The following is a 25,916-nucleotide window of genomic DNA, read 5'->3' as shown; positions in this document are numbered from 1 at the left end:
CAATTAAGTGAGGGTTTGGGGATTTATTTGGAGCAAGTCTGATTCTCTGACATTCTTAAATTTCATTCCCTCACCAACATCTTTTGTTAATTTTTCTCCTTACCTCCCTCAAAGGTATCATTTTATGGTAACTCTACTATCAGAGAAGGGTAAGGACCTAAGAGGCATATCTGTCTGTGGCCAGTTAGCACTGCTGCTCTTTGCTCATGGGAGTTCCTAGAGTTACGTGAGGTACTTCTCTCCCCCTCCCATGACATGGCCTCTGCTGGTCTAGGCTCTTGGGAACTGAACTTAGGCATCTGGATACCACATCAGTAAACTTAGTATTAAAGCCTTTGATCCCCTGTGTGGTATCCCCACGTTATCTGAAATGTATAATTTGTGTTTCTTAATTGGAATTGGGGTAATTGAATCAGAAATCCATCGATTCTCCTTTTACCTTCTGAATTTTTGCTGAATGGAACCCGTTGTTTGGTTGTTTTATTTTTTATTATTTTTCCTCTGACTTAATGTCCAAGCTTACTACTGTTTGCAGTGTTGTTGTATCCATGTTGGTCCCAGGATAGTAGAGACAAACTTTTGAGGTACACACAGAGACCTGAAGAAGAGCTCTGTGTAGCTCAAAAGCTTGTCTCTTTCACCAACAGAAATGGTTTACCTCACTCACCTTGTCGCTTCAAGTTTACTATGAGAGATTAGAATCAAATACCCTGGCATTCTTGTTGTGTGTGATTCAGTTCCCTCTCAGGTGGGTGGATCATTGATGCATTTAATAATGCATACATACTAATGTTTATTAAAACACGTGAATGAATAGTGTGCAAATCACGGTATATAATAAGAAAAGGTTTCATTATTGGTCAAGTATGGATTGAAGACAGCATCAATAAAACAATCAGATGAGGCAGGAAGAACAGAGTAAAACAGATATGTATGATTATGAGAAATAGTATGCTTAATTGTGAGAGACTGAGAAATCGTACATTATGATGGAAAAAAAATCACACAGAAATAGACTCCTTATTTCCTCCTTGCCCAAACAGTTTTTTTCTAAATAAATAATTGTCCTAGTTGTGGTACTGTCTAGTCACGTTCTTCTAACATTTAGTAGTGGAGTGCTAGAATCAGAAGGTTAACAAAATATTATTTGATGCAATTTAAAATATTAGCCTTTAGAAGGTGTACCTCCATCTGGTCTTATTATTTTGACAGCAACTGTTGGTTGTTGTCTCACTTCTCAAAAGTTAGTTTATTACTGACTCAACATATTTCCTTTAGTAAGAAGTTGTTCAATTCCTAGGAAAATAGTTGCGTACCTTTAGGCCGTTGTTTACTTCAGTGGCACAATTACTGATTCTAAAGCTTTGCCATGAATCAAATTTAAATTAGCTGGATTTTAAAAAGCCATTTTCAAACTAATTAGTTGTGCTAGATGGATTCTTCCTAAGGCCTTTTTAATGTTGTTTAGTTCCAATGGAGACATGAAATTGAATTTTAGTAATAATGAGTAATACTGAAACAGTTCCTTTGGTTTGAAACTAATGTTGCTATGGAAACTGAATAGAAATGTATAGTCCAATTGAATCTTCAATTAAAATAAATCCCAAAATAATTTCATTTGTTTAAAAGCAATTTGAAAGAATAAAAATGTTTAACACTAATAAATACTAGTCACTTGATGCTCATTCCATTAAAAATATTAAAGCATCAGGGTTAAACATACCTATAGTTCTGTAAATTCTGTTGTTTGTTAAAAGCCATAAATTATTCATATGCCACAAATGATCATGGGTTACACTGAAATGACTCTGACTGGAGAAATTTCTGTTGGTTTTGCCACGCTGTTTTGCTTTTCTTAAAGGCACTTGAAATTTGAGGTAAATTAATAGTATAAAATATTTATATTTTAATTTCAATATATTCATTTTCTTTCTTTTGCTGCTGCTTTTTCTTTTCTAGTCTGATGGAAAGAGCAGTTCACCATGCAGACAATTTCACTGCAGTTAAAACAGCTACTCAGTTTTAATGCTGTCATATTGAAAAGCTATGAGTGAAACAATGAGTATTTTGATAAGCACCTAATTTAAACCATTGCTGTACTTTGAGACCAGCAGTTCACATGAAATGGGCATTTTCTCAAAATAAAAGATCCATCAGTGAATAATCTCAGTGGGTCCAGCTCCACTAATGGACTTTCTCTATCTGAACAACATCCACTAGTGTCACTTGAAAGCGTTGGCATGGTTTCAGTCAGTGCAGTGTATTTGAAGTATAAATATAAGTAGGAATGATTTGAATGCTGGACCACTTCAAATTAAAAGTATGTATGTTGCTATTTTGCTAAAAGAACAGGAGAGTTTCATTACTTATTATTAACTATGTTGTCACTCAATTGATAGACTATTTACTCATTGTGACAAAGAATAAGAAAACTCTTCAAGGTTATTGTCAAACTAGATCAGTTTTTTAGACTTCAAAATTTGACAGTGCCTGAAAAATCCTCAGGACATAGTAAGTGAAATACTGCAACAGTCTAAAGTGAATAGTGGTGGACATAATAGCATATAAACAGGCATTGTGGGCCTGATTCTGATAATGTAGGCATGTAAAATGCAAGTACCAGGATTGTGTTTGCAAATGCACCAAATTAATCTTTTACACATACAGTTATCCTATTATATAAATATAATTTATAAAAAGTAATGGGCCACATGACTACAAATTTAAAAATGTTGCTAGACTAGCCAAAAGATTAATTTAAGTATCTCTGTATCAGGGCATAAAGTACAGAGTTTTTGCACCTTTGATTGTTCTTTTTCCAATGCAGCATCTAACATAGTGTTTTACTTCCAACATCTTCCTGTTATATCAGGTCTGGGGACATCCTACATTTCCAACAAGGGTGACTGCTGTGATTTCTTTAGTTTATCCAGGAGATCAGAATCACATAATCTCCATTAACTTGATATCTCAAGTAACATCAAGATGCTATGCCATCGTGTCCCAAGATGAGCACAGTATAATTCCTCTATTTTGAGGACAGGGAGGGAACTAAAATATAATTGATGCAAAATTTGTAAGAGTTGATGAATGTCATTAATTATTCTAAGATCAACATTATTTTTTTAACTTAAGAAAATCGTTCATTGTGTGGTGATTGCTTTGTAGTAACAATACTTAGTACTTGTATAGTGTCTTCATCTGTAGGTCCTGAAGTGCTTTATAAAAGAGAGTGAGTGTAATTGTACCTTAATTTCCCATCTGTAAAATGGTGATAGAAAAGTTAAGGCAAGGGTCTTGTAGCTACTGAATGGCAAAGCTAGGAAGAGAATCCAGAACTCCAGACTTTCAGTCTTGTGACCTATCCAGTGGCCTATGTGGCCTCTAATTATCCTCAGTCTATCAAGGAAAAAATCAATTTTTATTCTCTTCTAGCTCATTTGAGAACAGTTGATAGTGTGCAGTAGTTATTCAATGAAATATTTAGCTTTTTTTCCCTTTCAAAAAATGCGAACCAAAGGGAAATGAGTGTTTTCAGAGAAGAGGAAAATGGCTTGTACTACTTTCAGGGCTTGAAAAATCCACTTGCCTATGGTGAATAGGAAATTTTCCCAGGCAACTTCTGCCACATCCAAGCTTTAATTTTTGTGTTAATTTTTGGTTTAAGTTGCTAGCCTTTTAAGTTGCAAGGAAAACCACCTGAACATGAAGTGATTATAAACCAGTGCTGTCCAAGTGTGCAAGAAAAGAGCTCCAGAATCTCTGCTGCAGCTGCTGCTCAGAGCTTTTTCAAGCTTTAAAGCAGAGTGAAAAGTGAACAGTCAACATCAGTTTTTATTACTGGTCTTCAGAAGCACATGGACAATGCAAAAATATTACAAGAATTGGATCAAGTTCAGCTTGCTGCTGCTTGAGTAATTCATGAGCAACAGCAGAGATCAATACTAACTATTTATGAGGAGAAGAACTCAGAAACAGAGGCTTGGAGCGGGATGGAGAAGCAGATTCAGCGCATATGTAGCAACCAGAAAGGTGTGCCTTAGCTATGCCACTGTGGTGTAGACATACCGTTAGTGTAAGATAAGAGACAACAGATGGATACAGACAAACAGGGGAGTACAAGGAAACAATTAGACAATATTGGTCAACATGATAGGAAGTGATCTCCACTTGCCAGCATCCCAATTGTTGTCAAGTTTTTTGTAGGCATCATGGCAGAGAGGAGGGTTTTGAACATGGATAATGAGGCAGCTTTATGGACATTTATGGGGAGCACCTCCCAAATGTGAGAGGCAACGAGGGAGAAAGCATGAAGACGCTTGTTTAAAAATGTAACTAGATATTTGTAGACAATCGTGTGCCTTGTCCTCTTTTATATCTTTTAGTCACACTAATACATATTCAACTCGTTTAATCTTTCCTTATAAGTCAATTCATCCAGCCTTTGCAGGTTTTGTTCCTCTTCTCTGAGTTCCCTTATTTTGTCAATATCTTTCTGGTAATGAGATGCACAGAATTGAATGCAATACTCAATGTATTTCCAGAGCCATATTTAAAAAAAAAAGTCATCTCCCTCCTCTGTGATGATATGCCCAGTGCTTATGCAATCCAAAACTGTAATGGACATTGTTATTGCCATTTTGTATTGCAAATTCATATCTGATTTGCAATGCCATTTTCAACAGTATTTCTTTCTACGGCTCCCAGATTTTTCTCTGTTATTAAATCTGTGTTTTGAGTTATTGAATTATTTTTCCTCTGAGATACTAACTTGCATTTTTCCAAGATGAAGGTCTTTCCAATTTAGGATTTTCTGTGAATTTCACTAACATGCAGTTTACTGCTTTTAGATCATTAATGAAGATATTAAATAGGGTTGGTCTTAACACTAATCCCTGCACAGTCCCCTTATCGAACACACCCACTCCTGCGGATATTTTGGCTTTTATTTTTACCTTTAAAAAAAAAAATATTTCAGCCAGTTTTCAGTCTACATGTGTTTGGATAGCCAAACCGATTTCAATTAATTTTGAGAGTAAGATTACTTTAGAGATTAAATCAAATGTTTTTCTAAAATTCAGCTACATTATGTCTGCTAATTTTGGACTTGATCATGGAGATACTACAAACTCTGAGTAAAAGGAAACATATAGATGTGCTGTTCCAGGAGCAGACCACATTGGGTACATCTACACTTCAATAAAAAACCTGCGGCATCGAGTCTCAGAGCCCGTGTCAGCTGGCTTGGGCTGTGCGACTATAAAATTGCAGTGTAGACATTTGAGCTTGCCTTGGCTCCAGCCCGAGCCCAAGCGCAAACATCTACACTGCAATTTTAAAGCCCCCAGCCAAATCCCTGCAAGTTCAAGTCAGCTGACCTGGACTAGCCACAGCTGTGCCACGGGTCTTCCACTGCGGTGTAGATGTATTATTATGAATCAAAGACTCTTTCCACCTTATGCCTTCTTCTTGTTCCCCTGCAAAGGAGCATGGAGGAACTGTGATCTTGCTCTTGTCAGTACTATTAAAAAAGCATTCAATTTTGGCAAAATATATTTGTTATAAGCTTCTTATTGCTCTTCTAGTTTTTTGTGGTTTTTTTACCACTTGCACTTGAGTTTAATAAAGCTTCCACAAAACCTTCTAAAAATCCTGGTATTTTTAAATAATGTGCATTTATGGTTGGAAACATTTTATATTGTGTTTCTTCTTACCCTGAAATGAGGACAGGCTACTAGAAACGACAGAAGGGAAGATGTGGAGAATTGAAACCTATCAAAAAAGTAATTGTTGATTAAAAATAAATAAATTTGTAGCCTGGTGCAGTACTGTGAATCTTTTATATCTTCATTCCACTATCTATATACCTTATTAAGCTGTATTTGACTTACAAAACAATAAAAACAATTTAAAATAACCCACTGAAAGTTAAAGTTAGAACTGTTTTTCTGTTCATTTATTCATTGGAAATTATATTTGACACAAACCAATCCAACTATATTGAAGACCATTACAAACATGCCCATTACTGGAGTATGCTGTACTCTACTCAGCAAAATCTGCATCTCAGTACATGGTGTTTCTACAACTTTCAGCAGCGGATGACAATAGTGGCCTATCCAAAGGTCTTCAGTGTTCATATTGAAAATACTTTTTTCTTTTTCAGGAGAATTTCATGGAAGTAATTAGAAACCAGGAGTTTTTATTATTGCCAGCCGCTGAAATTGCAAAGCTTTTGGCAAGTGATGATATGAATATTCCTAATGAAGAAACTATACTGAATGCACTGCTTACTTGGGTTCGACATGATTTGGAACAGAGAAGGAAAGAACTTAGTAAGCTGTTGGCTTACATTAGGCTGCCTCTGCTTGCTCCACAGGTAAATTATTACAAATATAAAACCATTAGCTCTTTCTTCCCATGGATAATATCAGTATTTTTAGGGGACATACTTATACTGTCTATGTGGAAGTTCCCCCAACTAGTAGTGATTTTGGTTTCTTAGAAATAGAGATAAATAAATGAGGAATGGGGAAGATCCTGTAGTCAGTTTTGTATTTGAATGGATGAGAATGCCACCTGCACTAGGGTCATTAAAATAACTGCTCTCATTGATTTCATTAATAATATTTAGCACTTATATAATGTCAAAGGGCTTTACAGACTGAACACTTGCAACATCCCTGTAAGGTAGGGTAAGAATTATCTCCATTTTATAGATGGGAAAACTAAGGTTTTCATGAGCCTTTGACATATACAAATAAAATTCACTAATCAACATCTATGAACTGTGACCTTCTTCAATCTCTTAATGATTATCTTTAAAGCACTTGTATGCACCTTGTGTCCTCTTTATGATCATTAGATGGGTTGGCTACAAGGCATTTGCTTTTGATACACCTCTACCCCGATATAACGCGACCCGATGTAATACGAATTTGGATATAACGCGGTAAAGCAGTGCTTCGGGGGAGCGGGGCTGCGCACTCCGACAGATCAAAGCAAGTTCGATATAACGCAGTTTCACCTATAACGCGGTAAGATTTTTTGGCTCCCAAGGACAGCGTTATATCGAGGTAGAGGTGTACTTACATTTGAGTACTCCATAACCAGTGGCAGAACTTACTGAGCTGTGGGTCCCTGCATTTGTAATTCACTTTCTTTAGAAACGTATTAAGGTCAGAGTCCATTGACCTTCAGGAAATAATTCAAGGCTTACTTATTTTGTTCAGCATATGTTTAACATAAGTATTTTTTCACGCAACACACTGTCAACCTCTGGAACTCCTTGCCAGAGGGTGTTGTGAAGGCCAATACAATAACGGGGTTCAAAAGGGAGCTAGATAGATTCATGAAAGATAGGTCCATCAATGGCTATTAGCCAGGATGGGCAGGAATTTGCCAGAAGCTGGGATTGGGTGACAGGGCATGGATCACTTGATGATAACCTGTCTGTTCATTCCCTTTGGGGCACCTGCCATTGGCCACTGACAGAGGACAGGATACTGGGCTTGATGGACCTTTGGTCTGACCCAGTATGGCTGTTCTTATGTTCTTAGCTGTTTTTATATTGTTCTTGTCTTTTAATCCACTGTAATTGAAACATCTAGAGTCCTTGGAAATAGAATTTACAGAAATTAGTAAATAAATATAAAATCAAGAGAAATTGGGCCTGATCAGTACTAATTGAACAGTAAACATTAAGGGTAAAACACCAAAACAATACTTGATTACAACCACTATTGTCTCTCACTTTTCTTCCATCTTTTGCAGATGTATGCTGGCATTTCTGATTCTACATTTCTATCGCCTTTTTCATTTATTCCATTTTTTCAGATTCCTCAAAAAATGAAATTGAAGTATTTTTAAAATGAATGTTAATCACACATAAATCAGGAAATTGAATTAAGTTGCAACAACAGCCTTCACTCTGACCCATGAGGGTGCGTTATAGTATGATGTTTTGTTACGTGATCACACAGCAATGGGCAATGTGACATAGCAAACACAGTAAAATATAATGAAACTGTTTCCAATTTTATGGTAGAAGGTTCAAAGCTGTTTGGAAGAAAGGAGACAGAAAATTGGAGGGCTCACTAAAAGCCATTTTGTTATAAGTAGAGATGTGAGGACTTAAACTCACAAACTTAAAAAAATTACAGGGCATCTGAAGTAGGGGATTGCTCATTGGAGCTATGCCATCAGCGATGAAGGTTTGTCCAAAATATTGTATTGGGCATTATGCGAGGTGGACAGATCCAACGTGAACCCTGAAAATGATGGCTAACACAGGCAGCAAAGATGCAGGGCAGCAGCTGCACCTAGCTACCCGAGGCAAAGGAAGTCACTGAGAGAGACTCAATGGCTCAGGTCACACAGCGTGAAGCCAGTACCGGTAGACCAGGAATAGGGTTGCGTTACTGCACCTCCATCTCATCCTAGTGGGACGAGATATTTCCCGGGATAATCGTTGGCTTTTTTTTTTTTTTTTTTTTTTTTTTTTTTTTTTGGGACCATGAATAACCTAGTACTCAGCACCAGGGTTAAAGCCCCTGCCTTATTTTCAGCTGTAGATGCCCTGTCGGTGCCGTCTTCCCTCAGTACAAACATGATGGGTTCATGCCAAAGCCCCCCTGGGGACGCACGTCCACTGATGTCGACAGGCACATCTGGAGTACATTGTGACAATGCATCCAATTGTATCTGGGATCTCCAACAGTCCACCAAAATTGCAACTTGGAATGTTGCAACTCTTCACAGGCATGGTCATCAGGTCGCTGTCTCACCCGAAATGGACCGTCTTGGTATATCAATCGCAGGACTAACAGAAGCAAGGCTGATGGATCACAGACATCATGAGGTGGACGATTCTTTCCTTCTGTATTCTGGCAGCCCCAACCATTTATATGGTGTAGCAGTACTATTGCGACATGAAGCCAAGTCCTCCTTGACAACCTGGATGCCTATGTCTCCTCATTTACTAATTGCACATCTTAAACATCGACATGGTTACTTCACTGTCATAGTAGTCTATGTGTCGACAGAGGAATCTTTTGACTCAGTTAAAGATAATTTCTGTGATCAATTGGAACATCTAGTATGCACAGTCCTTCCACATGATAATCTCGTGATCTTGAGTGACCTAAATGCTGTGACTGGCCTCCTGCGATCTGGGTTTGAACAGGTCATTGGTCTTTATGGTTCAGGCACACCCAATAATAACTCTTGCCGCTTGCTTACATTCTGTGCCTCCCAGAATCTTTCCATTCTTGGGTCATGGTTCAAGTGGCGACGCTTACACCAGATGTCATGGATCTCTCATGATTGTGTCACTCAAAAGGAGTTGGACCACATCATTACACACGATAGGCGTATCTTCGCCTGCTGTAGAATTTATTGTGATGTGGATGTGCGGCGAACACAGATCACCATCTAGTGGTTACCCGTATGGTGTTGATGTTCCAACGAGCAGGTAAGCCCTCTTTGATGATGAAGTTTGACATCTACGCACTCCGTGTGCCAGGTTTAGCCAACAGGTTTTGTATTGATGTCAGCAACAGATTCTCAGCTCTAGCTAATCTGCCAGACGACATGGAGGTTGCCTGGTCCCTGTTTTCTTCTCCCCTCAACCAATCTACTGAGCAGACGATTGACTATAAGCATCCAGCACGTCGACCCTGGCTATCGGAGGAGGCCTTCCAGATAATTAAATTGAAGGCCTCAGCGCGCCAGCGTGGTGATAAAAACACTCATAATCAGCTGAAGCGAAAATTTAACACCCTGGCACGCCGCGATCACAAGGCATATTATAACCAAGTGGCAGATGATGTTGAATTTGGCTTAGCCAGGAGCGAGTTGCCACCAGTATTCCACGCCATTCACAACCTCAGTGGTCAAGAGGTAGTCACTACAAATGGTATCCTGAATGCTAGCCAAGGCCATCCATGTAAATCGGATGATGACATTCTCTCACGCTGGGTGGAACATTATCACAGTGCCCTGAACCCCATCCTCCAGCTGCCACTTGTTCAGAACTGGATGATCTCGCAGTCACTGCAATTCTGGATCCAGACATTTGTACTGATGCACCAACATTGAATGAAGTGAAGTATGCCATCTCTAAACTGAAAAATGGACGCGCAGCTGGTGCTGATGGCATCCCCTCAGAGCTGCTAAAATATGCTATTGATCCTGTAGCAGCATCACTTCTGGCCATCTTTTGTCTGGTGTGGAGAACTGGAACCCTGCCAACTGCCTGGAAGGATGGTATTGTGATCTCACTCTATAAGGGCAAGGAACTGTGCAGCGAATGTAAGCGCTACAGGCCAATCACCTTGCTCTCCGTTCCAGGAAAGGTATTTGCGCATGTTTTGCTGGCATGCCTGGAGCCTTTGCTACATCGGAAGCGTTGTCCCCAACAGTCAGGCTTTATGAGGAACAGTTCCACATTAGATGCCATTTTGGCCCTTCGCTTGTTGTCAGAGATAAATCATGAGTTCAGGAAGCACCTGCACATAGCGTATGTTGATGTTAAGGCTGCATTTGATTCAGTAGACCGTGTCATGTTACGGAAGGCCTTAAAGGGTGTAGGTGTCCCTACTACTCTGCTGGACTTGATTAGAGAACTGCATAATGGAACCACTGCCCATGTTTGTCTGGGGAACTGGATGTCAGTGCCTTTTAAATCAGTATCTGATGTTAGGCAGGGCTGCGTTCTGGCCCCTGCACTCTTTTGTCGGCCAATGGATTTCATAGTGCAGCATTCCGTCAGGTCGATAGGCATTGAGATTGGTGATCTCTCGCTCACAGACCTTGACTACGCTGATGATGATCTTTTAGAACGGAGCCCCGACAGGTTTCATGAGGCACTCCAGCATATGGAGGAGGAGTCAGCTAAGATTGGTCTCCATGCTTCATAGTCAAAGACAAAACTGAAAAATCTAGGACCAGGTCCACCTGCGACTCCAACCTCTTTGAATAATGAAACCGTCGAATCAGTTTCCAGCTTTTGCTATCTGGGTTCTATACTTACTATCTCCTCCAATTCTCACACAGAGGTTCTCCATCAGATTGGCATCGCAGCATCTGCCATGGGCCGTCTACAACAGATATGGAATCAACATCATCTTAGTATGACAACCAAGTTCAGGATTTATTTGAGCTGTATCCTTCCATACTGTTGTACGGGTGCGAAACATGGACACTATACTGCACAGACTGGACAAAGCTGAAGGCATTTTACACAAAATGTCAATGTCGTATACTGGGCATAAAGTGGCATGACTTCATCTGTAATGCAGATGTTTATGGTTGTTTGGGTCTACAGACTACTAGCGCCGTTGTCCGCAGGTGGCGCCTTATGCTTTTCAGACATGTCGCAAGGATGCCACAGGACATTCCAGCAAATGCCGTTCTCCGGGTGGCTTGTAACATCCGGGATAAAATTCCACCAATCGAGGAGTGGAGGTGGCCCAGAGGCAGACCCCCTAGTACATGAGTTTATCAAGTCTGTTCCGATGTTTGATTCTCAGACCGTCAAGCCTTTGCAGTTGCGCAGGAATGGACCAAATGGCGAACTATTGCTACGGTCAACTATCTGGCTAAACGAAGAAGAAGAAGAATGTTATAGGACTGTAGAGCTAATGGCAGCAAAACTTGTAATGGAACCTCTATTTCATCAGTTTTATTTATAAAGATTTCTTTGAAGCTACCATTGTACATTCTGGCATCCCTGTTTATTGACAGAAGCAGCAACCTAGACATCTGGAAAATCTTGTTGCTGTTGCAAAGGCTTGTGACATGGTTGTTTATTTGTATTATGTGTTTACCAGGTTCCAGTGGCTAGTATCTGGTCTTTGATCATATTCTGAAAAAGTTGATTAGTCACATTCCTAACTGTGAGAGATTCAGCTTACTTTTCTTCAGAATCTCCTAGTACTTTAGAATTTTCTGTTTAAATTACTGCTAAAAAATTTGTTCCAAATATACAAACATTATACCTTTTTCTGCATCTGTTTTTCAGATGTGCTTATAATGTTAATGCACCATTTGTAATTGCTCAATTATAAATGTCTTTGAAATTTGGTGCAAGGAGCTACATAAATAACCAAATCCCCAGAAAACTGTAATTTATAATTGGGGCTTTTGTTTTGGGGGGTTTATTAATTGCATTTTTCAGGGTTTATTTTTAGCAATTTTTGCCTTTTCTGTAGATGTCAAAAAATCAGGGCTTTTTGGGGGGCTTTCTCTTAGTACATAATGTAATGAGTAATGTATGTTACATTGTATAGTATAATATATAATATTTTATATTTTTATATATATATATATATATATATATATAGTATAAAAAGGGGTAAAAAAACAAGGGTGATGTCATGCTAGGAGTCTACTACAGGCCACCTAACCAGGTGGAAGAGGTGGATGAGGCTTTTTTTAAACAACTAACAAAATCATCCAAAGCCCAAGATTTGGTGGTGATGGGGGACTTCAACTATCAGGATATATGTTGGGAAAATAACACAGCAGGGCACAGACTATCCAACAAATTCTTGGACTGCATTGCAAACAACTTTTTATTTCAGAAGGTTGAAAAAGCTACTGGGGGGAAGCTGTTCTAGACTTGATTTTAACAAATAGGGAGGAACTCGTTGAGAATTTGAAAGTAGAAGGCAGCTTGGGTGAAAGTGATCATGAAATCATAGAGTTTGCAATTCTAAGGAAGGGTAGAAGGGAGAACAGCAAAATAGAGACAATGGATTTCAGGAAGGCAGATTTTGGTAAGCTCAGAGAGCTGATAGGTAAGGTCCCATGAGAATCAAGACTGAGGGGAAAAACAACTGAGGAGAGTTGGCAGTTTCTCAAAGGGACGCTATTAAGGGCCCAAAAGCAAGCTATTCCGCTGGTTAGGAAGGATAGAAAATGTGGCAAAAGACCACCTTGGCTTAACCACGAGATCTTACATGATCTAAAAAATAAAAAGGAGTCATATAAAAAATGGAAACTAGGACAGATTACAAAGGATGAATATAGGCAAACAACACAGGAATGCAGGGGCAAGATTAGAAAGGCAAAGGCACAAAATGAGCTCAAACTAGCTACAGGAATAAAGGGAAACAAGAAGACTTTTTATCAATACATTAGAAGCAAGAGGAAGACCAAAGACAGGGTAAGCCCACTGCTTAGTGAAGAGGGAGAAACAGTAACAGGAAACTTGGAAATGGCAGAGATGATTAATGACTTCTTTGTTTCAGTCTTCACCAAGAAGTCTGAAGGAATGCCTAACATAGTGAATGCTAATGGGAAGGGGGTAGGTTTAGCAGATAAAATAAAAAAAGAACAAGTTAAAAATCACTTAGAAAAGTTAGATGCCTTCAAGTCACCAGGGCCTAATGAAATGCATCCTAGAATACTCAAGGAGCTAATAGCGGAGGTATCTGAGCCTCTAGCTATTATCTTTGGAAAATCATGGGAGACGGGAGAGATTCCAGAAGACTGGAAAAGGGCAAATATAGTGCCCATCTATAAAAAGTGAAATAAAAACAACCCAGGAAACTACAGACCAGTTAGTTTAACTTCTGTGCCAGGGAATAATAGAGCAAGTAATTAAGGAAATCATCTGCAAACACTTGGAAGGTGGTAAGGTGATAGGGAACAGCCAGCATGGATTTGTAAAGAACAAATCATGTCAAACCAATCTGATAGCTTTCTTCGGTAGGATAACGAATCTTGTGCATAAGGGAGAAGCTGTGGATGTGGTATACCTAGACTTTAGTAAGGCATTTGATACGGTCTCTCATGATATTCTTATTGATAAACTAGGCAAATACAATTTAGATGGGGCTACTATAAGGTGGGTGCATAACTGGCTGGATAACCGTACTCAGAGAGTTGTTATTAATGGTTCACAATCCTGCTGGAAAGGCATAATGAGTGGGGTTCCGTAGGGGTCTGTTTTGGGACCGGCTCTGTTCAATATCTTCATTAACGACTTAGATATTGGCATAGAATGTACGCTTATTAAGTTTGCGGATGATACCAAACTGGGAGGGATTGCAACTGCTTTGGAGGACCGGGTCATAATTCAAAATGATCTGGACAAATTGGAGAAATGGTCTGAGTTAAACAGGATGAAGTTTAACAAAGACAAATGCAAAATGCTCCACTTAGGAAGAAAAAATCAGTTTCACACATACAGAATGGGAAGAGACTGTCTAGGAAGGAGTACGGCAGAAAGGGATCTAGGGGTTATAGTGGACCACAAGCTAAATATGAGTCAACAGTGTGATGCTGTTGCAAAAAAAGCAAACATGATTCTGGGATGTATTAACAGGTATGTTGTGAGCAAGACATGAGAAGTCATTCTTCCGCTCTACTCTGCTCTGGTTAGGCCTCAGCTGGAGTATTGCGTCCAGTTCTAGGCACCGCATTTCATTAAAGATGTGGAGAAATAGGAAAGGGTCCAGAGAAGAGCAACAAGAATGATTAAAGGTCTTGAGAACATGACCTATGAAGGAAGGCTGAAAGAATTGGGTTTGTTTAGTTTGGAAAAGAGAAGACTGAGAGGGGACATGATAGCAGTTTTCAGGTATCTAAAAGGGTGTCATAAGGAGGAGGGAGAAAACTTGTTCACCTTAGCCTCTGAGGATAGAACAAGAAGCAATGGGCTTAAACTGCAGCAAGGGAGATCTAGGTTGGACATTAGGAAAGAGTTCCTAACTGTCAGGGTGGTTAAACACTGGAATAAATTGCCTAGGGAGGTTGTGGAATCTCCATCTCTGGAGATATTTAAGAGTAGGTTAGATAAATGTCTATCAGGGATGGTCTAGACAGTATTTGGTCCTGCCATGCGGGCAGGGGACTGGACTCGATGACCTCTCGAGGTCCCTTCCAGTCCTAGAATCTGTGAATCTATATATACTGTAATAAGTAATCTCTTTGTGATGTTCTCTAGAGCACTTTAACATAGTACTCTTTCACACAGCACTACTTTAATGCGCACTAGAGAACCTTTGGTGCACTCAAATGGGGTCTGCATGGACCAATTAATGAGTAACACGTAAGTGTGCTTTAGAAGTCATGCTCCCATAATCCATATTACTGCTCCATTTAGACAAGCCCTTAGATACAAGTAACCATTTCCAGTGTTTTGCAGGTTTTCAGTGGATACACACAGATTTCTTTTTCTTTAATTGGGGTTGTTTTATCAGTGTTGATCAGTTAAAACCTAAAATCAGAATGCATTATAATTAAATTATAATGATTATAATGCATTCTATTAAATGGTTAGCATTTGTAAAATATGTAAGTCAAGACAGGTTGTTTCAGTGGGGAATATTAATTTACAATGAATTGCAATACAGTGGACTTAGTCACAAGAACACAGTTTGGGTTTTTTAGTCAAAAACAGCCTTAGACTGCTTATATTTTTAATTATCATGGCATTATTTTCATAGGTCCAAGCCTTGTGCTATAATAAATCATAGGTATGCTGGGGTTCTCTATTCTAGTGAGTAGATATATTTGTTGTTTGGAGATGCAAAGAAGTATTTTGCAAGAAGTATTAATTTATACAGCTTTAGTGGGTTTGATCTCCCCCATCCCCCCAAGGTTAAATAGTACTTGTCAGTCTCAAAAGTAGATCCAAGGACTGGGTTGAGGTCAAACTGTTGTCCTTTTGGTAGCCTTCTGTATTACAGGAAAGCAGATTTCAGTGCCTACTCTTCATCTTGATCTAGAAGGATACAGAGGTTGGTGGTGTTGTAGAGGCACTTATGTATGGCATCAAAAGTAATCCATTCAGCTAGTTAAGGAGTTGTGTTTACATATATATATAGAGAGAGAGAATCTTATCTGGTCCTTTTTATTCAGGAATATAGTGGCCTAATGTCAAATGTTTTAGCTTATGCTCAAATAAATTTGTTAGTCTCTAAGGTGCCACAAGTACTCCTCGTTCTTTTAGACAGCAGTGTGACACTGATATTCTATCTATACACAAGTATAAAGCATTGCATGCCAACATTTAAAACATTGTAACATTTCTTTCAGTTTAGCAATTTTCTAATAATTAAATGAGTGTAAGATCGTCAAAGCAGCAAGCACTGCTTTGTATTAAAAAAAAAAGCAGTTCAGGTGAAGTATTGCAACTGAGAATGATGAAAACTAAGATAGGCACTGTTCCTTCTTACTGATGGTTTTAATCAAAGGGATTTTAATTTGCTTTTCAAATAGAAGCAAACCTTTGCTAAAGCCAAGTTTAAAATATTAATTATGGTATTTTGCATTAGTCTAAAAACATAAGTTGTTACAATCTGATGGAAAACTTTTTTATAACTCTGTAGTTCTGTTTACTTCCTTAACTCAGTGGTTCTCAAACTTCTTTTTTCGCGGACCACTTGAAAATTGCTGAGGGTCTCAGCGGACCACTTAGTGATCTTTCCAAATGTTTGTACCACTAGCTAACTATTGTAAAGCACTTTGGATAAAAGCGCTACATAAAAAAACTTAATATTTAACTTTTTTTCCTACAAATAAAAGCACACAACTCACATTTTAATATCAGTAGTCTTTCTAATGTGATGGATGTGTCCTCTCCCTCCTGCTGCGGCAGCCCCCATGCTGGGGCCAGGAAGGAAGGGGGTCTCTCCCCCACCACAGAGCTGAGGCTGGGAAGGGGGGCCGTCTCTTCCCAGCAGCCGCACCCCTGGTGCTGGGGAAAGTTGCCTCTTTCTCTGGCTGCCGCAGCCCTTCACATCCCATATTCCCCCCACCCCCACTGTGCCCTCCCACCTATCCCCTCCAAGGTCATCACCTCACCTTACCTGTGCGTCTTCCCCAGGGACCAGGCACCTAATTAGTGGAGCCACACCTGCGCGGCTCCACTAATTAGGTGAGTGGCCCTTCACTCTCTTGTGTGCGGCCGCCCAGGTGTGTACCTTAGAAGTAGCTATCCGCAGACCACCTGAATGGAGCTCGCGGACCACTGGTGGTCTGCAGACAACAGTTTGAGAACCTCTGCCTTAACTCATTTTGCTGCCTCTATGCTGACCTGAATTTATCACTTTTGGCAAAGGAAAAATATGTATGCAATATGTTCCCTTTTCCAGCATAAAATGGAGTAAGACCTAATAGTTGTGAAATTGATTCTTTTATTTTACAGAAATCTAGTATTTTTTTAGATATTTTTGCAGCATGATGACAAATGTTGGGTTCAAAAGCCCCAAGAGAGCTGAGAAACAAAAACAAAAAATAAAGTAGGAATATCACAGACAAGTGAATTACATAAATTGAGTGCAAAACTTTCAAAAGGAATAAAGGAATTGGGTGTACAAAACTTCATACTAAGGGGAAAATTGTGCTTGGCTCCTGCACAGAGGCACAAGTCAGAGAAGTGGGTGCAATGTGCCTCCTTTCCTTATGTTCCCATGTTGCAGCTGGGCACAATTGAGATCTTGCACTCACCTAAGTACTAGCCTGTCAAAAAAGGAGTGAGGTAGAAGCCATGGCCTTGCCTCTCTCCTTTGTATCAGCTAGCAAACCTGATCCCCCACAGAGGGAGTGCACACTACACAATCTTTAAAGGATGGTGCAGCAGCTAGACAACTCATCTCCTGGGATCTTTGTGTTTATGTGTGACACAATACTTCAATGAGGCCCCGCTGGGAAAATATACCACCACCCCACCCAACAGTGGGCTCTGTTAAATCTAGGCAGCTCTAAATTCACAAGAGATGCTTATGCTTTTGTGATCAATAACCAAATCAATTCAGTGAACCTGGCTAACCTACAGGGGCAATCTTTGAGAGAGCTTGGTTAGTACACTTGAAAGTGAGATGGTTCTCTGGAGGCAAGCAGGAATATGAGATCTGTCATGGCTGACTGCCAGCTTGATCCAATCCATGCATCATAATAAGGAAAAGCAGTATTTCTTACTGAAGGAGCCACAGTCTCCGTCTCTTCTTGTTTATGTTGGGAATTATACACGATGACCATCTCTCCAGAAGAAATTATGCTTTCATGTCTGACCTCAGTCTTCTTTTTACTGGACCTAATGTGCACAGTTCTCTTAATGTATATTTCCTAACTTTTTGGAATACTTGATACTGTTCTGTAGACTTTTTAGCACATGTGATGAACTTGGGACTCATTTCATCATGCTGCAATGAAATGAAGTTGAGTTTGAAAAGTGCATTTGCACATAGAACCAGTACAGAAGAAAACTCATTGCTGTGTTCAAAAGTAGCAATCTAAGATTAAACCAAGAACAGTGTGAAGAACTAACATCCCACTCATAATAGGGGTCTACATCACAACTGCCCCCTTGGCAGATCTTAAGAGCATGTCTACACTACAGATGTTTAGACTGACACAGCTATGGCACTGCAGCTGTGCCGCTGTAGTGTAGACACTTGCTACAGCGATGGAAGGGGTTTTTCTGTCACTGTAGTTAATCCACCCCCTCAAGAGGCGGGTAGTTAAATTGTCAGAAAAATTCTTCTATCAACGTATACCAGGGCTTAGGTCAGCTTACCTACATCTTTTGAAGATGTGACTTTTTCATACGCCTGAGCAATGTAGCTAGTTCAGCCTACATTTTAGGTGTAGATCAGGTCTTAGTGTTTTTATACCTGTGCAGTGCTTAGATGCTATCGTAATAAACACTGTATAAATTAGGACTGTCAAGCAATTAAAAAAAATAATCACAATCACACGATTAAAAAGATTAATCACACGATTAAAAAAATTAATTGTGATTAATCACACGATTAATCATGCTGTTAAACAATAATAGAATACTATTTAAATATTTTGGATGTTTTCTACATTTTCATATATATTGATTTCAATTACAACACAGAATACAAAATGTACAGTGCTCAGTTTATATTTATTTTTATTACAAATATTTGCACTGTAAAAAAAAAATAGTATTTTTCAGTTCCCCCATTGCAAGTACTGTAGTGCAATCTCTTCATCATGAAAGCTGAATTTATAAAACAATGCAAAACTTTAGAGCCCACAAGTCCACTCAGTCCTACTTCTTGTTCAGCCAATTGCTCAGAAAAACAAGTTTGTTTACATTTGCAGGGGATAACGCTGCCCACTTCTTGTTTACAATGTCACCTGAAAGTGAGAACAGGCATTCTCATGGCACTGTGGTAGCCAGCATCACATGATATTTATGTGCAAAATGCGCTAAAGATACATATGTCCCTTCATGCTTCAACAGCCTTCTAGAGGACATGAGTCCATGCTGATGACGGGTTCTGCTCGATAACAATCCAAAGCAGTGCAGACTGATGCAACTTTTCATCATCTGAGTCAGATGCCACCAGCAGAAGTTTGCTTTTCTTTTTTGGTGGTTCGAGTTCTGTAGTTTCCACATCGGAGTGTTGCTCTTTTAATACTTCTGAAAGCAGGCTCCACACCTCGACCCTCTCAGATTTTGGAAGGCACTTCAGCTTTTTAATCCTTGGGTCTAAGGATGCCATAGCCATCTTTAGAAATTTCACATTGGTACCTTCTTTGTGTTTTGTCAAATCTGCAGTGAAAGTGTTTTTAAAATGAACAACATGTGCTGAGTCGTCATCTGAAATTGCTATAATATGAAATACATGGAAGAATATGGGTAAAACAGAGCAGGAGACATACAATTCTCCCCCCAAGGAGTTCAGTCACAAATGTAATTAACGCATTATTTTTTAACGAGTGTCATCAGCATGGAAGCATGACTTCTGGATTGGTGGCCAAAGCATGAAGCAGCATACATATGTTTAAATACCTTGCAATGCCGGCTACAAAAGTGCCATGCGAACTCCTGTTCTCACTTTCAGGTGACACTGTAAATAATAAGCAGGCAACATTATGTCCTGTAAATATAAACAAACTTGTTTGTCTTTGCGATTGGCTGAACAAGAAGTAGGACTGAGTGGACTTCTAGACTCTGAAGTTTTACATTGTTTTGTTTTTGTAGTTTTACATTGTTTTTGTTTTGCAGTTATGTAACCAAAAAATCTTCATTTGTAAATTGCACTTCAGTACTTATATGAGGTGAACTGAAAAATACTATTTCTTTTGTTTAGCATTGTTAGAGTGCAAATATTAGTAATCAAAATAATAATATAAAGTGAGCACTGTACAGTTTGTATTCTGTGTTGTAATTGAAATAACTATATTTGAAAATGTAGAAAAACATCCAAAAATATTTAATAAATCTTAATTGATATTTTATTGCTTAACAGTGCAATTAAAACTGTGATTAATCTCAATTAATTTTTTGAGTTAATCATGAGTTAGCTGTGATTAATCGACAGCCCTAGTATAAATGTCATTGTATAGACCTCTGCCTCCTTCCCGCTTTGCCATTTCAGCCTCTAAGGTACTGTACTGAGGTACAGAGAGGAAAAGTGAATTTTACAAGATCACAGAATAGGTCATTTGCAGAGTTGGGAATAGAATCTACTTTGAAGAGTCCAGCTTTTGCTGCAATGTCTTTGACACCCCCAGATTAGATATTTTGCTGTAATTATTGTGATTCTTGATACATAGGGCCAGGGCTAAATCGAGTGACAAATTTGATAGGAAGCATTTTCCTCTGGGAATATTGGCAGTGACATTGGGAAATTTATTGTGTCTTCCTTTGGAGCATTGAGCAGGAATCGCCCATTAGAATAAGGTGAACCTCATTCCTTCCCTTCTTCTATCTTTCTAAGTATATTTCAAAATATGTGAGTGTTCTGTACATTGATTCATCTAATTTTACACTTTTTCTATTTCTGTGATCATTCTGATGAGTGTTTATTGTAAACCAGACAGCAATATTTTTCAGACTAAATGTTCCATTATAATTTTTATTCTTTTAAACTTCTTGCCATTTGCTTAGCACTTTAACATGTTTAATTTTATTTTTGCCAGTTTCTGGCAGACATGGAAAATAATGCCCTCTTTAAGGATGACATTGAATGTCAAAAACTCATTATGGAAGCAATGAAATACCATCTGTTGCCCGAGAGACGACCCATGTTACAAAGTCCTCGCACAAAGCCTAGAAAGTCTACAGTAGGAGTGTTGTTTGCAGTTGGAGGAATGGATGCAACAAAAGGTGTTGGTTTACATAATATTAGTTGATGACAATGTATATTGAAAATCAGTTGAGTAGAGTTTTGTAAAGATATATTTATTAGATATGTATGTAGGATACAAATTAAAACATTCAAAGGCTATACATTATAATGTACAAAATTCACATATATCTACTGATGTTTTTTACTTCAGTAATAGACATATATAGCAATAAAAATATTACATGTGTGCAAGAAGATGAGTTATGGTTGTTGTAAACCAGTAATGGGATCGCCTCACTTCTGTTCATTTAGATGTTCAGTCAAATGAATGGAAAATCACCTCTGTTCACTTGAGTGTTAATTAACATGGTTAAAAACTTAAGGAAATTATACATAAAAATGTTAATATTAATGAAGACTTGAATACAAACAAAAATAAGTGAAAGCTGCTACAGAATATTTAACTCATACCCTTATTGACTGTTAAAGCATTCTATCAAGGTGTCTCAGAATGGTACTTTTCTGAGCTTTCATACTGTGTGGTGATAACTAGAAACATTTTAGTGAGTTATGAATGCCACGGGAATTAGAACACATTTTCATTCATTCTTAGTTTGTGTATTAATTTTAATATTATATTAATACAGATTATACAAATGATGTTAGTTGTATATCTATAGACTGTGAATGTGTATGTGTGTGTATATGTATGAACCTGCATTTTTTCACAGAACTTCAGATTTTGTTCTAAATATTATGACATGAGGTTAATCTTAATACCTAAATATAGTTCTGTCAGGTTCATTTTATGTCACTTCCTGAAATTTTAATGGTCTTTATAGGCTTAATCCAGCAAGGATGTTGAGCATTCTGGCTCTTGCCCTTCAAAACATTTAATTTTTAAACATGTAATTAATCTGGGATTAATTACATGCTTAAAAATTAAATAATATAATTAAAATTAAAAAATAAATAAAGAATACTACTTGCATTTTAAAGTTAAGCATAGGCTTAAGTGAATTTCAGGATCAAATCCAGAGGGCTCAGCAGGCTGGAGGATCAAGCCTTCTGCCAGTAATTTAAATAGAACACTTTTAGCACATAGCAAATAACTGTTCTCTTTGACTATAACGTGTATATATTTCTGTTAAGGAGCTACGAGCATTGAAAAATATGAACTGCGTACCAACATGTGGACTCCTGTAGCAAATATGAATGGGAGAAGGTTACAGTTTGGAGTTGCAGTATTAGATGATAAGTTGTATGTTGTTGGTGGTAGAGATGGACTGAAGACATTGAATACTGTGGAGTGCTACAACCCCAAAACAAAAACTTGGAGTGTAATGCCACCTATGTCCACACATCGGCATGGCCTTGGTATGTATAACTTCATAATTTTTAAAATGCTAAACCTATGATTGGTTAAGAGCAGTTAAAATCTCTCTTTAAAGCTCATTTGGTTTTATCTTGATACTAGCCTAAATCTGAATTCTAAAATCAGCTAAAATTAAAGTGACAAATTATTTTGATTGATGTGCTGTGGAACATATTTAATATTGGCAGCCAAAAGAGGATGTGATTTGTATTTATTTTAAAGGTGCACCTCTTTTGGTAGGGGTAATGGAAAAGTGATGCCCTTTGTTTTTCCAGGAAGCAGTTGTTTCTCTCTGTTTTTTAGGGGTAGCTGTATTGGAAGGTCCTATGTATGCTGTAGGAGGGCATGATGGTTGGAGCTACCTGAATACAGTAGAAAGATGGGATCCACAGGCTCGTCAATGGAACTTTGTAGCCAGTATGTCAACTCCAAGGAGTACTGTTGGTGTAGCAGTATTAAATGGAAAGTAAGCAAAGGCATTTTCTTGAGAAATAATTTGGTCCCATTTTTGTTTACATTAATTTTTTAAATGTAGCTTTAGAAATATTTTAAAATGAATGTATTGCTCATGAAAGATGTTAGTTGATAGTACTGGGAACAGAAGTCCTCTTCTTATAGAAAAAGTACAGCATTGACTATGCAAGCTTCCCCATCACACCCCAATGTGCTTCAGTGCTGTAAAGAAGGAGCCATCTCTAAGGGCAAGCAAGCAATTCTATCTCCTTATTAATGAAGTCCCTGACACCTTTGCTGAGGGCACCAGTTGGAGTTCTAGTTTCTGTTAGTGTTGAACCTATGTATTGATGAAAATTAACCTTTTGTAACTCTGCAAATGGCAAAATAATCAAATTTGCCAAAACCAAACTTTAATACATACAGGTAATAGTTTCTTCTTCTTTGGCTTTTGTCGTTTAGAACTACATTTTCAAAGCCATAACCTAATTAAAGCAAAATACTTCGTCACACAATTATTTTTTTTAAAAACAAGACATGTTCAAGTTCTCATGTTTTTAGAAGAATGAAAGCACAAAGTTTACTAAACCAACAAAGACTTGCACTAGTCCATATTTTTAGAAGTAGAAAAAGGCTTCTAAAATATATTAAGTGCTTTTATTTCTGCCACTTGTCCATGTCTGTAGTAAAGAATCCACATAACATCTATAGCTGTGCAGTACAGTTTTAGCCTGTACTATAGATGATGTAGATATGGGTGTAGAATAATCCATTTTAAAGACTATTAACTCCCCTTACACTGAGGGCCGGTGCAAGGATATTTTGCACCCTAGGCGAAACTTCCACCTTGCGCCCCCCCCTCCCCCTCTTTCCCCCCCCCCCCGAGCATCGCTTATTATAAACTTTCAAAAATGAATACTGCATAATGTGGCATTGTTCATTAGAATTAATACAGAGAGGGAGGATTTGGCCCATGAAACAATAACTGTATTAAGATGCGGCCTGTGAAAAAGTTTGAGAAACCTGGACTTAAATTTCTTTGGTGACATGATGTAATATTCAGTATTGCCAACCTCAAACATTCAGAACTCATGAGTTGGGCCCCCACAAAATCACTCGATATATGACCTATCAGTCCTCATCCTCAAAGGAAACCTGCAAAACACTTTCAAAAGATGAGCCTGGGAGCTTGAATTCAAAATGTTGCTAGACATTAAAAATCATGATCTTCATAAAGATACTGGATTTATGGTTAATGACAACAATTTGCAACCCACTAATCTCCCCTTTTGTCCTGGGATTACAAGGGAGTTAATGGGCTACTTCACCTTGAATGGTCCCCTTGAATATGTGCTAACTACTTGTGCTAAACTATCTGTTAGATCTAGTGTTTAGCTGTGACACTGTTAGTATTTTTTCAGACCTGAAGAACTCTGTGTAGCTCAAAAACTTGCCCCCTCACTAACAGAAGTTGGTCCAATAAAAGATATCACCTCATCCACTTTGTCTCTTTTAAATAATGTGACAGCACAAAGGATTGTATAAAAATCATGTGTCCCTGTAGCTAAACCCCATCACCCTGGTCCTTTTCAAGTGTTCATAGTAATAATTTCAATAACAGATTTGCAGACCTTTGATATCTCTACTTAAAAATGACCTGACAACTTTCCAACAACTGATGAAAAGTGCTTTTTTGAAATGTTCTTTATCAAATAGGACCCTCCCATGTGATTTCATATTGTAAAGTTTGTCTTTAAGTTTAAACTAATATTTACTGAAACTTCTGTTTCTATTTGACATTGACTCCGCTTATGTATAATATGTGTTTCTTACTTTACTGATCACTTCCTTATCTGGGAAGTGTGAAACCAACTGTCTTGGCATGATTTTCCTAGTTTTGTGGCTGTAAATCAGTTGAATTACTTTTTAAAATGTTAGCTACATTAATTTCTTTGTATGTTGTGGTGTTCTGAACAGTTTAAAGAGCAGGATACATCACTGCAACTGGAATTGTTTTCTTGATTTAAACACTGCAAATAAAAAAAGTTGGGGCATATTTTTGAAAGCTAGGTTAATGCAAATATCAAGTATTTAATCATGTAACTTTTTAAATAGGTTGTTTTTTCATAGAAATCCCAGATTAATCCATATACGGAAATACAACTAGAAAGTCCAGGGTTTTTTTTGAGCTGTGGAGGCTTGGCCCATGCAACATGTGGGGAAGGGACCCTGAGGGGCTGCAACTTACAACTCCCAGGTTCAGGTCGGAGCCGCGAAGGTTTCCTGCCAAGCCAGCCAGACGGTGATGGTCAGGAACATTTCCTGGGAACCCCACTCTGCCTGGTGGCCATGGTCCACAGCTGCATCCCTTCTAGTCCTGCGCCGCCTCCCGCTGCTGCTCCCAGGGCAGGAGCCAACGCAGGGCTCCGGCGATCTGCGGGGGACAGAGGCGGCCTCCTCCTCCCCGGGCTCCAACTTTCCCGGCTCCCTGAACCATGGGGCCCGAAGCAACTCCCCTTCTCCCTCTCCCCCCCCAGCTCTAGCTACTGCTGTGTAGGGGAAGCACATGGCCGGGGGCGAACAGGCTGGAGAGCAGCAGGAGCCAGGAAAGTTGGAGCCCGCGGAGGAGGCGGCTGCACGCTCGGATGCCGCCCGCCGCCACTGCCCCTGCTGGAGGGCTCCAGCGATCTGCGGGGGGCAGAAGCGGCGGGCAGCATCCGCGCGCGCGGCCGCCTCCTCCCCGGGCTCCAACTTTCCCAGCTCCCTGAACCGCGGGGCCCGAAGCAACTTCCTGCCCCCCCAGCTCCAGCTGCTGCTGCTCTGGGGAAGCACACAGCCAGGGGCGCGCAGGCTGGAGAGCAGCAGGAGTCTGGAAAGTTGGAGCCCGGGGAGGAGGCGGCTGCGCGCTCGGATGCTGCCCGCCGCCTCTGTCCCCCGCAGATCGCCGGAGCCCTCCAGCAGGGGCAGTGGCGGCGGCGGCAGCTCACACGCCGGGGAGCCGCAGAACCCGAGCACGGTGAGGGGGA

At 39.2% G+C, this 25,916-nt stretch overlaps 1 protein-coding gene across 3 annotated transcripts in view; it reads left to right on the top strand.

Moving 5' to 3' along the window:
* The window catches only part of KLHL5 (kelch like family member 5), a 109,829-nt gene that overhangs the window by 57,742 nt on the left and 26,171 nt on the right, over positions 1-25,916 (top strand). For all 3 annotated transcript variants that reach the window (XM_024209955.3, XM_029910668.1, XM_024209957.3), the window contains 4 exons: positions 6,167-6,379; positions 20,914-21,100; positions 22,215-22,439; positions 22,741-22,903. In XM_024209955.3, the coding sequence (XP_024065723.1) occupies positions 6,167-6,379; positions 20,914-21,100; positions 22,215-22,439; positions 22,741-22,903 (788 nt within the window). The remainder of the gene's footprint in view (positions 1-6,166; positions 6,380-20,913; positions 21,101-22,214; positions 22,440-22,740; positions 22,904-25,916) is intronic.

This window comes from Terrapene carolina, unplaced genomic scaffold (genome assembly GCF_002925995.2).
Source record: "Terrapene carolina triunguis isolate 2854851 unplaced genomic scaffold, T_m_triunguis-2.0 Scaffold66, whole genome shotgun sequence".
NCBI lineage: Eukaryota > Metazoa > Chordata > Testudines > Emydidae > Terrapene > Terrapene triunguis.
This window is presented reverse-complemented; position numbering and strand designations above follow the sequence as displayed.